The 12,912-nt window shown below is 39.1% G+C and overlaps 1 protein-coding gene across 3 annotated transcripts in view; it reads right to left on the bottom strand.

Annotated features, from left to right (window-relative positions):
• Nucleotides 1-1,969: 1,969 nt before the first annotated feature.
• Nucleotides 1,970-12,912, bottom strand: part of TTN (titin) — a 324,196-nt gene continuing 313,253 nt past the window's right edge. For all 3 annotated transcript variants that reach the window (XM_031960390.1, XM_031960391.1, XM_031960392.1), the window contains 7 exons: nucleotides 12,030-12,623; nucleotides 6,168-11,890; nucleotides 5,920-6,076; nucleotides 4,464-5,152; nucleotides 4,221-4,374; nucleotides 3,441-3,776; nucleotides 1,970-3,321 (listed from right to left, as the gene is read on the bottom strand). In XM_031960390.1, coding sequence (XP_031816250.1) covers nucleotides 3,023-3,321; nucleotides 3,441-3,776; nucleotides 4,221-4,374; nucleotides 4,464-5,152; nucleotides 5,920-6,076; nucleotides 6,168-11,890; nucleotides 12,030-12,623 — 7,952 coding nt within the window. In that variant the 3' untranslated portion in view covers nucleotides 1,970-3,022. The remainder of the gene's footprint in view (nucleotides 3,322-3,440; nucleotides 3,777-4,220; nucleotides 4,375-4,463; nucleotides 5,153-5,919; nucleotides 6,077-6,167; nucleotides 11,891-12,029; nucleotides 12,624-12,912) is intronic.

Below are 12,912 nucleotides of genomic sequence, written 5' to 3'. Positions count from 1 at the left end.
ACCCCAAATGGGGTCCCAAGAGTAGGGCACAATTCAGATGATTGAACAACCATCTATCACTTATGTGAGGGCTGTCAGACAAATGTTTAAACAGAATCTCATGATTTGCCTGTGTCTCCCTCCTTTTCCCTTTCCCTCTGCCTTTCCCCCCTTTTCCAAATGATAATAAATTTCTTTCTAAAACTATTTCAGATTTTAGAATTTATTTTGGTGACTAACAAACACCAGATCTTTGAATCTTAGATTTAACTCTGGAAGAGTCCTTCGAATTATCTATTTCACAGTGAGGAAAGAGATTCAGATGGATTAGATGGTCACACAGACACCAGACATGGGCTTCCTAATTCCAATACCAGCATTCTGTGCAGTTGTCTCCTAGCTGTGCCATTGCATTAATTTCCTTATTTCCCTACCTTCAGATGTTTTCCTTCCAAATATTCCAGATCTTTCCTCCATGTGCTTCCTCTAGTAGTACTCTAAAGTAGTGCTCTGGGTATATCTCCCTTGCTCAAATATCTTTCAGTGTTCCTTTGTTAGTTATTAAATTATAAACTCTTTAATCAGTGGGCTCAAACTGTCTTTTCTGTTTTACTCCACTACTATTTTATGTTACATCTTTATATGTTGTAACTTAGTATTTTCTCCAAAGATATGTCTTATCTTTTCTTAGGGCTTAAGCCATTGCCAGGCATTTCTACTTGTTGAAATGCTACCCATCCTTCAAAAATACTACTCAAAAGTTACTTCCAGAGGAATCTTTCTGTTATGGGCCTGAGAGAAGAAATTCTTCACTCCTTTTGTACTGCAAATATTTGTACCTTTTTTTCTGTCCCATAGTGTGTATTGTAGTTGTTTGTATTTTGCATACCCTTAGTAGGCACCTACTATTTTGTTGCTGAATTGAATGTGTCTTATTTCTGCTACTAGATTCTTTGCAGGCTAGAACTGAATCTGATTCCTATATAGCCTTCCTCCATGGTAATCAATTGTTGTCAATTATTGAATGAATATATGAATGAATACATGCATAAAACCTTCCTCTAGACAATCGAGGATTGCTTTTGGCTTTGTTCATTGTGGGTCTACTAAAGAAAGATTGAATCATTTTAAGTTTCTGATTTTATGGATTGAATGAACTATGATAAAATGTTTATACTTCCATCCTTCCCAAGTAGCTAAGTGATCAATTAGTAAAGGTTTTCATGATCATTGATGACTATTGAACGTCTGTATTTTATTTAGAGCAAATCTATGATTCAAAGTGAGATATTAAAATCTTAAGCACTTTTAGCTTATGTGTAGTTGAATGTATGGGTTAATAATTTCTCCTTAAAAGTGAGATTAAAATCTTAAGGACTTTTAGCTTATGTGTAGTTGAATGTATGGGTTAATAATTTCTCCTTATCTCAGTCTCCTGACTTCCCTAACTTATTTCAAATCTCAATTAAAATCCCATTTTCTATAGGAAATCTTTCCAATTCCCCCTTAATGGCAGTATCTTCCTTTATTTCCAATTTATCTTCCATATAACTTGGTTATAACTTTTGCATGTTGACTGTGAGTTCTTGGATATTTGGGGCTGATTTTTGACTTCCTTTGGATCCTTAGTGCTCAGCAGGCAAATGCCAGGCCTTTGATTTTTATCTGCCTGGTGTGCCTTTTCTCCATTCTCAAACAGCTTGTTATTAAAAGAAAACTGGCCAGTTTAAACTGGCCATTCAATCTGTCAATCCAGTAATCCTCTGTAGAGTTACTAGATATCAAACTATTAGGTCTGTACTAGACTTTATTTACCTTTATTAAGTACGTTGTACACAGAGTGTTTGCTTAAAAGGTCATAACTGATGGTGAGCTTTGTTGAGGCAAATTATTTGCTTTGTTTTGTTCATAGTTTAATTTATGCATATGAATCAAGGTTCCCCATCACCCCTCACTCTCACTAGCAAAAGCAAATAACAACCACATATTCTGAAGTGCAGATAACATGCTTTATTTTAATGCTACTTGTCCAGGAGGTTCAACAATTACAATTAGCGATAATTTATTTCTAATTGAAAAGAACATCATCAAATTGAAGTTGAGGGCATTGCTTATTGGTTTAACAACAGCTTCTTGCATTGGTTTTCGGTTTTCTTTGCTGTGGTTCATTGCTTAGTTGCCCAAATTTTAGGTGTAAGATAATTCTAATACTACCACACAAACACAATTACTGCACTCTAGGAACCTCCAGGAAGGGGCACTGCTGCTGCATTGGAAAGCCTGAATATCTTTGTTAAATGAGGGAATGGCCAGGAGATGTTACTTTTTCAAGGTATTCAGGCAGTCCTCATGCCAGAAGCAGTGCAGAGGAATGAACAAAGTGTTGGCCGTTTACACTTTGTTCTGACCAATAGGTAAGTAAGATAAATGAAAATTCTGAGAGTGACATAATCAGAAGGAATGTGAGACATTCAAGTGAAGTTTACAGGAGGGTATTTGTAAACAACACCAATGCCTTACATTTCTGATTCAGAAAATATTTGCGCATATATTAGGTGACATTATCTCTTAGGTATAAGGGCATCTTCAGTGGGGAGTCTCTCTACCCACTGAGGCATTCTTAGACATCAACACTTTGTTGAGGCACAAAATTAGTTAAATGTTGAGCAGGGTATTCGTTTCATGAGAAACTTTCTCCTACCAACGGTTAGTTCCATAAATTGCATTGTAAAATGTCACTAATAAATGGTACAAAACTTGATAACCGTTACTTCGGCTATATACAGTATGTACATGTCAATAAGAAATGTATAACGTTCTTAAGTCGAATGACAGCAAATCATGGTTAGCTTTGGCCTTTGTCTCATTCAGATCGATAAAAAAATATTTTTTATATTTACAGATCAGAAAGTTTAGTCCATGTGAAAGTTATATTTAGTCAAGTTTAGTCCATGTAAAAGTTATAGTCCATGTGAAAATTACATTCAGTCCATGTGTGAATCACTTGCAAAAAGTCAAGTGTAAATATAAGAGCACAGGCTCTCTAAATTGATCGAATATTTATATTCACAGTGGCAGAGTCAGATCCAAATTCATTCCCTAAACTCAGGGTATAAAGTCCACCATCTTTCTTTTGAACATCCATGATGATAAGAGTTGTCAGGTCGTCAGTAGTTTCAATATGGAACCTTCCTTGTTGTTCCTGATTTTGGATTTTTCTTCCACCATGGGACCATGTTATTTCAGGAGTAGGCTCTCCCGTAAAAGCACAGGCTAGTGTTAAAACCTTGCCTTCATCAATGCTGATGTCAGATGGAAGAGCTTCAATTTTAGGTGGAATTCCTTTAATGAAAGAGGAAAAAGATTTGTTTATTTTGGTTAAAAGTAGTGAGTATCTCTCTACCAAATATTATTCTAGGGTACTAGATTTTTCTACCTCTACCAGTAATTTTATTGCTCACCTCTTATACCTGCTTTAAGCATTCTACTAGTTGAACTTTCCAGTTGTGTCATACTAGATTTTCCCATAGAACTGCTGGAGCTCATCTCTACAAAAGACTCTTTCATAGAAGACATGCTTTGGGCAGACATGCTTGCAAATTTCATTTCAGTCATGCTGCTAGTGCTGCTACTGCTGAAACTGCTGAAGGATGCCTCTTGCTTAGAGGCAGACATTTGAACTGATTGAGAAGAGAAAATTCCTTGCATGCTTGTGTCATGAGAAGAGAAAATTCCTTGCATGCTTGTGTCATCACTTGTCCTCAATACTACCTCTTTTGAAGGTTCTTCAACTAGAGCTGTGGAGCATAGCAAAGACAATGAAACATAAATGGCATCCTGTTAATTGGTGACATAAGACACTGACTTACCAAAATGGAAAAACAAAGGACTTAGCAATTGTCGAAGCATAAGCAGATACATTGATTCCATCAAAAAAGCAAGCCCAATCCCTCCAAGCTAGGGAAAAAGGAATCCTTAAGAGGTTCTCATTATATTATGTGCAAGTATACCAGGGATCACTAGGGGAAGGAAATTGATTAATGATAAAAGAGAAAATCGTTATGTCAGATAGTCTTGCAGTATAGGATCTCTGGAAACTCTGTTTTGAAATGTGATGCATAAAACAGAAGTTTGATTAAATGTGTGAATGTTCATCTCACTCAACAATCGAGCTTAGAACACATATACTTCTCTGTATGATGAATCGAAAGACATTGACTAAAAAAAATCCCAACACTTACGGAATACGGTTAAGGATGCTGTGGCAGAACATTGTCCATGGAAATTTTTGGCTTTGATTGTGTATTTCCCACTGTCAGCTACTGCTGCATTTCTAATTTCAAGAGAATAAGCATTTTTGGAGCGGCTTACTCTGACATTTGAAGAAACAGAGATCTAAGAAAGAAAGACATGTTTTATAAAAATCTTGAACAAATAAAGTTGGTTTTTATTCTCAAAAAATAGATCATCCTTAAAGAACTTACCGGCAGGTTGTTTTTAAACCATTCAATTTCAGGAGATGGATCTCCACTGATTTCACAAGAGAAAAGGACATTTTGCCCTTCATTCACATTTTGTGACTTGGGTTGTGTGATGAAGGCAGGGGCATCTAAGCGCTCTTGAGATAGCATCATATCAAATTGGCACTTAATGATCCCTTGGCTGGTTTTACCTATACAGGTAAGTATTCCTTCATCTCTGTGGCTAGCTTTCCTGATAGTTAGGGTGTAATCATTGCCAGACACCCCATATCTGTAATCGTCCGAGTTAGTAAGTTCCACTCCATTCAGTACCCATTTGATTTCAGAGGCATCAACAATGTTAGCTTTTAGAGTAATTTTCTGACCTTCAGATATGCTCATCTGAGTGGAAAATGCTTTAATTTCAGCATGAGCTTTGATTTCTTCTGATGCCTGGCTCTTTTTCACAATTTCCTCATGGACAACTGATTTTTCCAGTGACATTGCTTCTGATTTCTTGATTTCTTCAGAAATGAGTGCTTTTGAAAATTCCTCCTTGAGGGATAACTTCTCATGAGATAATGTTTCTGATTTTTGGGTTTCTTCAGAAACTCTGGCCTTTTTGACTACTTCTTCTTGGGCAACTGCTTTTTCCTGAGAGGTTATTTCTGAGGTTTTTTGTATAGAAGTTTTCTTTTCTTCATCTTTAATACCTAGAAAAGAAAATTCTTTTGTCAGTATTACATTGTAATTGGAAACAGATCTTTACCTTTCTTCTTGTGTGAAATGTTTATTGCCAGAGAAAACTTGCAAAATTGAGGGTATAAAATAGTACCTAGGTCACTGCAGTGAAGTATAATTTTGACCACTTATAACGTGCCTTTTGAAGGGGACATATGTGATGCAGAGAATGAACCGATATATTTTAAATGAAGATTTTGGTGCAAAGTGTTCCATGGGATATGTGAACTTTTTTATATTTTAATAACTACCATTCAATAAAATTGGTTTCATTTATTATCCTATACATTTTACTACTTCATGCATTTAAAAACATTTTTAAAAGTGCATAGGCTTCTATTGAAGTTCATGACACACAGTAAGGTTAACAATCCCTTCCATAGTGCATTTAAAGGAAGGATTAAAGCAAGAAAATTGAAAAGCCCCTAGAAAACTAGTAATTGTGGCCAGCACACAAAATCCTTGAATCAATGATTATAATATACATTTCTTGAAGACAGAAACTGACGCTGTGGCATCTTTGTAGTACGTTGTTCCTAAGAAAGCACCATGTGCAGGTAGGCACTTAGTACTTCTGATGATGCCAATGATTACAGAAAAAACCTTGTGGGAATTTGGAAGTCAGTTTTTGTTTTACCCAATTTTTAAAATCTGTTTTTTTAAAAAAATAAATGTTTACATATCATATCGTTCCCCCTTCATATAATTTTAAAAATTGTCAACAGAAAATCAGACCTACCCTTTATTGTTAATTTGCAGCTAGAGGAAACAGATCCAGCTGAATTTGTTATTGTACACATAATGAGTCCACTGTCTGAAGTACTGGTCTCACGTATTTCTAAGTAGAATCCTCCTTTGTCTTCAGATAGTTCATATTTTCCTCCCTGTACAAGAGCCTGCAGGGTATAAGCCAATTGATTTTAAAGTCGTGAATTAATTTTGGGAATAGAATTTTTAGACAACATATAAAGGTTAAGGAAATTTTACCTTTCCATCCTTAGTCCAGGTAACAGTGGGCCAAGGCTCTCCTGTTGCTTTAACTGAAAACTTGGCAACAGTATTTGAAGAGATGGTCATATCTTGCAAGCCAGTAACAATTACTGGCTTTGAAGGAACTGGTTCAGCAGCTTTCTTTTCTGTTTTCTTGGTTTCTGTTGGCTCAGACACTTTCTGAGCTGATTTCTTAATTTCTGTAGACTCTGCAGTTTTCTCTTCTGACTTCTTGGTCTCTGTTGACACGGCAGTTTTCTGGATTGATTTCTTGGTGTCTGTCATTTCAACAGTTTTTTCAACTGATGTCTTGGTCTCAAGAGTTCTGGACAATTGGTCATGAATACTCTTGAAGGTTTGGCCAACAAACTGGAAATTAGTTTTAGAAGATCCACCTTCACCAGAAATTTCACAGGTATATTCTCCTTGATCAGCTTCAGTGAGGTTTTGAATTTTGAGTTCATAAGTGCCATCTGCTGAATAATGAAACTGGAAATGGCCATTTTCCTTCAATTTCTTGCCATCTTTATACCATGCTACCTCTTTGGCACTTAAAACACTGCTTTCAACTGCACATATGAGCTTTGCAGTGTCTTTAGAAGCTTCCACTTTGAGTGGTTGAACTATCTTAGGAGGAGCAGCGACTGGTAACTGTACTTTCTCAACTGGAGAGGGTTTAGTTTCTGTCGGTGCTGTGGTTTTAGGGGGAGAAGTAACTGGCTCTGGAGATTTTACTCTCTTGGGTGGTTTCATTGCTTCTGGAGATTTTGCATGTGGCTCCGGGGACTTCACTCTTGGTGGTGATGTAACTGTCTTTTCAGGGACCCTGGCCTTTTGAACAGTCAGAGTAAATTGTGCTTCCTGTTTTCCTTCAGTGTTTTCTACCACCACAGTGTAGCTACCTTCATCTGAAGCTTGGACTGAAGACATTTCAAAGGTAGAATGGTACTTTGTGGTTGTAACCTGGTGACGCCCAGAAGAACTGATTACTTGACCTGTGCGGAACCATGTAACTGTTGGTACTGGTTCACCATCAGTGTCACAGGAAAATCTCGCAGACTCACCCTCATATACAGCGATAGACCGCGGTTTGGTTAGAATCCTCGCTGCCAAGGTTGTCTTGATTTTTCTATGTGTGGCTTTCTCTTCCACTGACCTTTCTTTGGATGCCGCGGCTTTCATTTCAGCCGAAGCATAATGTTCAAGTGATGTGAGAGTTTCCCTGGTCTCTGTCATTTGTGATTTGACCTCCCTTACAGATGAGGAAGCTTCCATCTCAGAGGTTTTCTTAAATGAGGAGACAGCATAGGCCTCTGTTCTGGTCAGCTCAGGAAAAACTGATCTTGGTACTTCCTCATCTTTACGTCGGGAAGTATAGGTTGTGTAATCCCCTCCGGTGACATCTAATGTTGCATAGTCCGAAGCTTCTCCTTTGTAATTAGTGCACACAGCCCGGTATGTCCCACTGTCATCAATATGACAGTCCAGAATTTCTAAGGTCAGAACCCCGCTCGTATTAGTATAATGAATTTTGCTGCTCTCTTGGAGTTCTACGCCATTGTGGTACCATTTAATGTCAGCAGTTGGCTTAGACTGAACATTTAAGATGAAGCGGGTATTTTGCCCACAAGGGACACGATGAGAGCGCATTCTCAGTGTGATCCGAGGAGCATGATCCAACGTGAAAGGCTGTTGACTCAGAATTTCATACTTTCGTTCTGATGTCTTCTGAGTCTTTAGTGCAGCCTTCATAGACTCATACCTGGAAAATATGTCAAATCTTGCGGTTCTCTCAAATCTTGAGAGGGATCTTTCACTTGACACTGGGCTGGGAGAACGGGGCCGAGTCCTCTCTGGCGTTGGGGATCTTCTTTCAGTTTCATATTCTTCAGGTGGTTGTGTGCGTGGCCGGATTAATTCAGACACTGGCCGCATTAATTCAATATAAGTTGGAGAAAGAGATCGTCGTCTTCCTAATAGTCTAGAGACAGATGAAGATGTCTCTCTTTGTGCACTTTTGGAAATTTCAAATTCTTCTTCAATTTCTGTTATTTCAGTTATTTCTCTTTCTCTTCTGCTTTTCTTTTTAGATTTTTCTTCCTTGGCCATATGGTCAAGCTCACTTTTATATTCTGAGAGCCGCTGGGTTGTTGTAACTGGACGGAGCAATTCCTCATCCTCTTTTTCAGCCATGATTCTTTGCCGCTGCCTAGGATGTCTATATGCAGCTCTGGCATGGCGTTCATGTAATTCCATGTAACTTGTGCCAGTTTCCACTTTAGATGGGATGTGATAAGTTGAGTATCTGAAATCTTTTCTTGTTTCATCTACCTTGACGTGAGCACTTGGTGAAGAATAACGTAGACTAGATAGTTCAAACTGGGGAGGACTCCGGCTTGGTGGGGAAGCAGAGAAGCCAAGTTCAAGTTCTTCTTCAAGTCGCAGCCTTTCTTCTTCAGTCCTTTTCATGGCTAAGTAATCATCAATTGGAAGGAGTAGTTCCTCATCTGAAAGGTCACCAAGAGATCTCCTTCTGGGTCGATAATAATAGTCATAATCAGGGGATGGTGTCCGACGGCGGGCTGGTCTCACTATCTCAAGGTCATCTTGGGTTAGTTTGGGTATGCGCCATTTAGGCCTATATTGATCTGTAATGCGTGGAAGAGGCATCACATAGAATTGTTCCCACCGTGAAAGGCGAATACGTTTGGGCCTTTTCTGTGCAATTCTGTCAATCTTCCCAGGCATCTCAAATTGGTCCCGTAGCTTCTTGTACCACTTCATGTCAGACATTGGCACAAACTGCTTAATGTGTTGGTTTTCCTCAATGGTGGTGCGTTTGTACCTGCGTGGCTCTGGTATTTCGTAAGGCATACGGAGTCGTTTTTCTTCCTTCTTTTCTTCTGTTAAGAGTTGAAATTCACCTTTTACGGTCTTGGTGCTTACAGCAGGCTTGTAAAGTATGGCAGCTTCTCTTAGTGCCTCTTGTGCTACTTGGGTCAGTGGCACAGAATCAGTACCAGAAAGGATTTCAGCCATTCTTAGTGTCTTGTCAATTTGTTTTTGTACATGTCTTTCACGCTCTTCTTGAGTCTTGTATTCTTGCTTGACATACTTCAGGCGTTCTACTTGTAAGTGAGCCTGGCAGCTCGTAGAGCCAGCAGAGTTGGTAGCAGTGACTCTGTAATAACCTGTGTCATCTGGCAATGTATCTCTGATATGCAAAGCATAATAGTCCAAGCCTTCATGGACAATTTCAATGTTGGGACCGAGGGAAAGAGGCTGACCATCTTTCTCCCATTTTAAAGTTGGTGGTGGGATGCCAGAAACTCTAATTTCAAAGCAGACACTCTGGCCTTCCTGACATTCTGCATTTGCCAATAATCGTTTGAACATTGGTCTCAGGGTAGTGTCTGCTGGTGGTGGGTGTGGGGTCACAGTCAGCTTTGCTTTACAGCTATCTTCACCATACTTATTCCGTGCTACTACAGAATATTCAGCATCATCATCTGTAGTTACACTGTTGATTGTTAGTTGGTAAAGACCCTTATCAGTCTCAAATGTATACTTTTTGTCATCATCACCTGGTTTGATTTTCTGTCCTGATTTATACCAGGTCACCCGGGGTTCTGGATGAACTGTTATGGTCACGCCAAATCTGACATTTTCACCAATGTAGGCAGTCCGGTTGTAGAGAGGCAGAGTAAATTCTGGTGGCCTCTCCAGGAGTCTCATAGCATCTGTCCTCCTTTTAATTCTCTTTACAGTTCTACGACAGTAATAGTCATAAGACTCTCTCACATTTTTGACAAAGAGCTCTGCATAGGAGCTATCTTCTCCATAGTCATTACTCACTTTGCATCTGTATGTACCATCATCTGCTCTAGTAATGTCTTTGACATACAGGATGGCTTTTCCATCCTGGTAGGTGATTTCATATTTTTCACTGTTCTCCAGTTGTCTTATGCCAAAGTACCAGGTCACTTGTGTAGATTCATCGTAATTTTCAATTCTGCACTGATATTTTACACACCCGCCTTCTTCTCCAACAGCATGCATTATTTGCCCAGAAATAGGGCCAATTTCAATTGAGGCAACTTTAACTTTAGCAACACTCACTCCTCTCTGAGATCTAATTGCTCCACCACAGGAGATTCGGGCTGCTGATACAACCATGTTCAGGTCTTTCTTTATCAAGGTGTGGTAGTAACGCCTGTGTTTTAGTGTCCTGATGACTTTAGTGCTCACGTTTTCTATCCTCTGCTTTAGCCATGGATGCTGGAGTGCCTCAGAAGCTGTCATGCGAGATTTTCTTTCTTTCACCAAGAGCCGATCAACAAAGTCCATGGCCTCAATGCTGATATCTTTGAAGGCTTCTTCATCAAAGCTGTACTCAGCATTCATGATATTTTCAATCATCTGCTGATTAGTTTCAGCCAGGAATGGGTTAGTACCACTCAACAGAACATATACCAGGGTTCCAAGGGACCACATGTCTGTGGCTGAACTGACAACATCATGTTGATGTACTTCAGGTGCATAATATTCAGGAGCAGTGAACATAAGCCTAAAGTTGTCCCCTGGCTTTAACTGCCTGGCTTGACCAAATTCAATGATTTTAATGACAGAGCTTCTTCTTGTTTGGTAAATGATATTGTCTGGCCTAATGTCAAAGTGCCCGATATTGTGACTATGTAAGAATTCCAGGGCTTCACAGACCTGGCGAACATAGCTTACAATTTCTCTTTCGTTGAGTTCAAAAGCACTGGTATTAATTCTTTCAAAGATATCAAGTCCTGAAATAAATTCAAAGATCATGACCAATTCTTCCATGCTTTCAAAGGATTCATGGAGGTATAAGATATTCCTGTGCCTAGCAGTGTTCAGAATAGAAATTTCTTTCTTTACCAAAACCTGGTCGGTTCCTTTAACTTTGACAAACTTGGCCATGTATGTCTTCTTAGAAGAAGTTTCCACACAGCGGTGGACAATTCCAAACTGTCCACGCCCTAGATCTTCAGCAATCATGTATCTGTCATAGAGTTCTTTGGTCGAAGAGTGAGAAGCCTTGGTTTTGCTGACTTCTCGGGTTTCATCAACCTCTTCATCATAATTCATTACTCTAGTCTTATCTTCTTTGGTGATGGTGGGTTCTGTAGGTTCAGAAGGTTTGCTGAGACCAAATTTATTTTCAGCTATTACGCGGAACTGGTAACTCGTCTTGCCAAATAAGTTAATCACAGTGTACCGTGCTTCCCGAGCTTGACCCACACGGAGCCATCTCTCCGCTGTAGTGGCACATTTTTCAATGATGTAGTTGGTGATTTTGCTACCACCATCCGAAGCTGGCTCAGTCCAGGTTAAGTTGACTGAATCTCTTGAGACGTCACTCACTTTGACTGCTCGGGGAGGATCAGGAACATCAGCCACATCCAATTCAACTGTCTTCTGATCGATTCCAAATCGGTTTTTAGCACAGACAACATAGAAGCCAGCGTCTTTTCTTTCCACTCCATTGGAAAAGACAAGGGATGTGAATGATCTGGTGACAATGACTTGGTAGTGGCCATTGTTGTCAATGAGATCCTGTCCTTTTTGCCAGGTGATCACTGGGTCTGGTTTGCCACTGAAGGGAATCTTGATGCTGATGACCTCTCCCCGCAGAGCATGAACGGCTCCCATGCCTTCAAGATTTTTAGGCAAGTGTATCTTTGCAGGAACTGCACCAGAAGAAACAAGGACAAAAAAATTTTTTTTAGACATTTCTAGTTATTAGCAAACAAATATTTAGATAGAACAAAACCAGAATATGAATTTTTTTTTCAACATCAAGCATGCATCCATTATCTGCATTATTACCTTCAACATCCAAGGAGGCCGTGCCAGACACAGAGCCACCTTGGTTGGTAGCTCTGACTTGGTAGACGGTGGCGTCGTCATCTGTTACATTTGTTATGATGAGCTGGTGGTATCCTCCCTTAAATTCTTGAATTCTATACTTTTCTCCATCTGCAAGGATTTCTTTCCCCTGGCGGTACCACTTGACGATGGGCTTAGGATGACCCGTGACTTTGCATACCAGTGTTGCATTGCTCTTATATCTGACATTTAGATTTCTCAGTTCATCTTTAAAGTGTGGTGCCTGTATTGGAACATCAGATTTAGGAGTAACAGGTTCTGATATTTCACTCCATTCACTTTCACCACCTAGGTTTTCACATTTCACACGGAACTCATATTCAAGACCTTCAATAAGGTTTTGTACAGAAAAGACAGTTTCTCGAATTTCATCTGTTGTCACAGCAATCCACTTATTTTGTTTCTTTTCACGCTTCTCAAGGTAGTAATTTCTAATCTTTGCTCCACCATCACTGGAAGGTGGCTTCCAAGCCACAACACAGGAATCTTTTGTAAGAGCAGTTATAGTTGGTTTGCCAGGAGCGCCAGGCTTTTCTGGATAAAAACAAAAGATTTGAATGATGAATTTAGACAGGTATACTTATTGTGGATTGTGGTAGTTGTTTTATATCACAGGTTGGGACATTGTATAAAAATATTTTTTTCAGATAATCAAATTGACAATTTACTCCAAGGACTATATTGAAAAGAAAAAAGAATTTCTAGTCTGTTTGAATAAGAAAGGGATACAAAACACATTTTTCCCCCTTCCTTTTGCAGATGAATTTAAATTCATAAAATCATTATGTAAAGTTTCACAAAAAAGATGATTAGCCTAATTTCC

The sequence above is a fragment of the Sarcophilus harrisii genome, chromosome 3 (assembly GCF_902635505.1).
Source record: "Sarcophilus harrisii chromosome 3, mSarHar1.11, whole genome shotgun sequence".
Classification (NCBI taxonomy): Eukaryota; Metazoa; Chordata; class Mammalia; order Dasyuromorphia; family Dasyuridae; genus Sarcophilus; species Sarcophilus harrisii.
The sequence above is the reverse complement of the archived record's forward strand: the minus strand, read 5'-3'. Positions and strand labels throughout refer to the sequence as shown.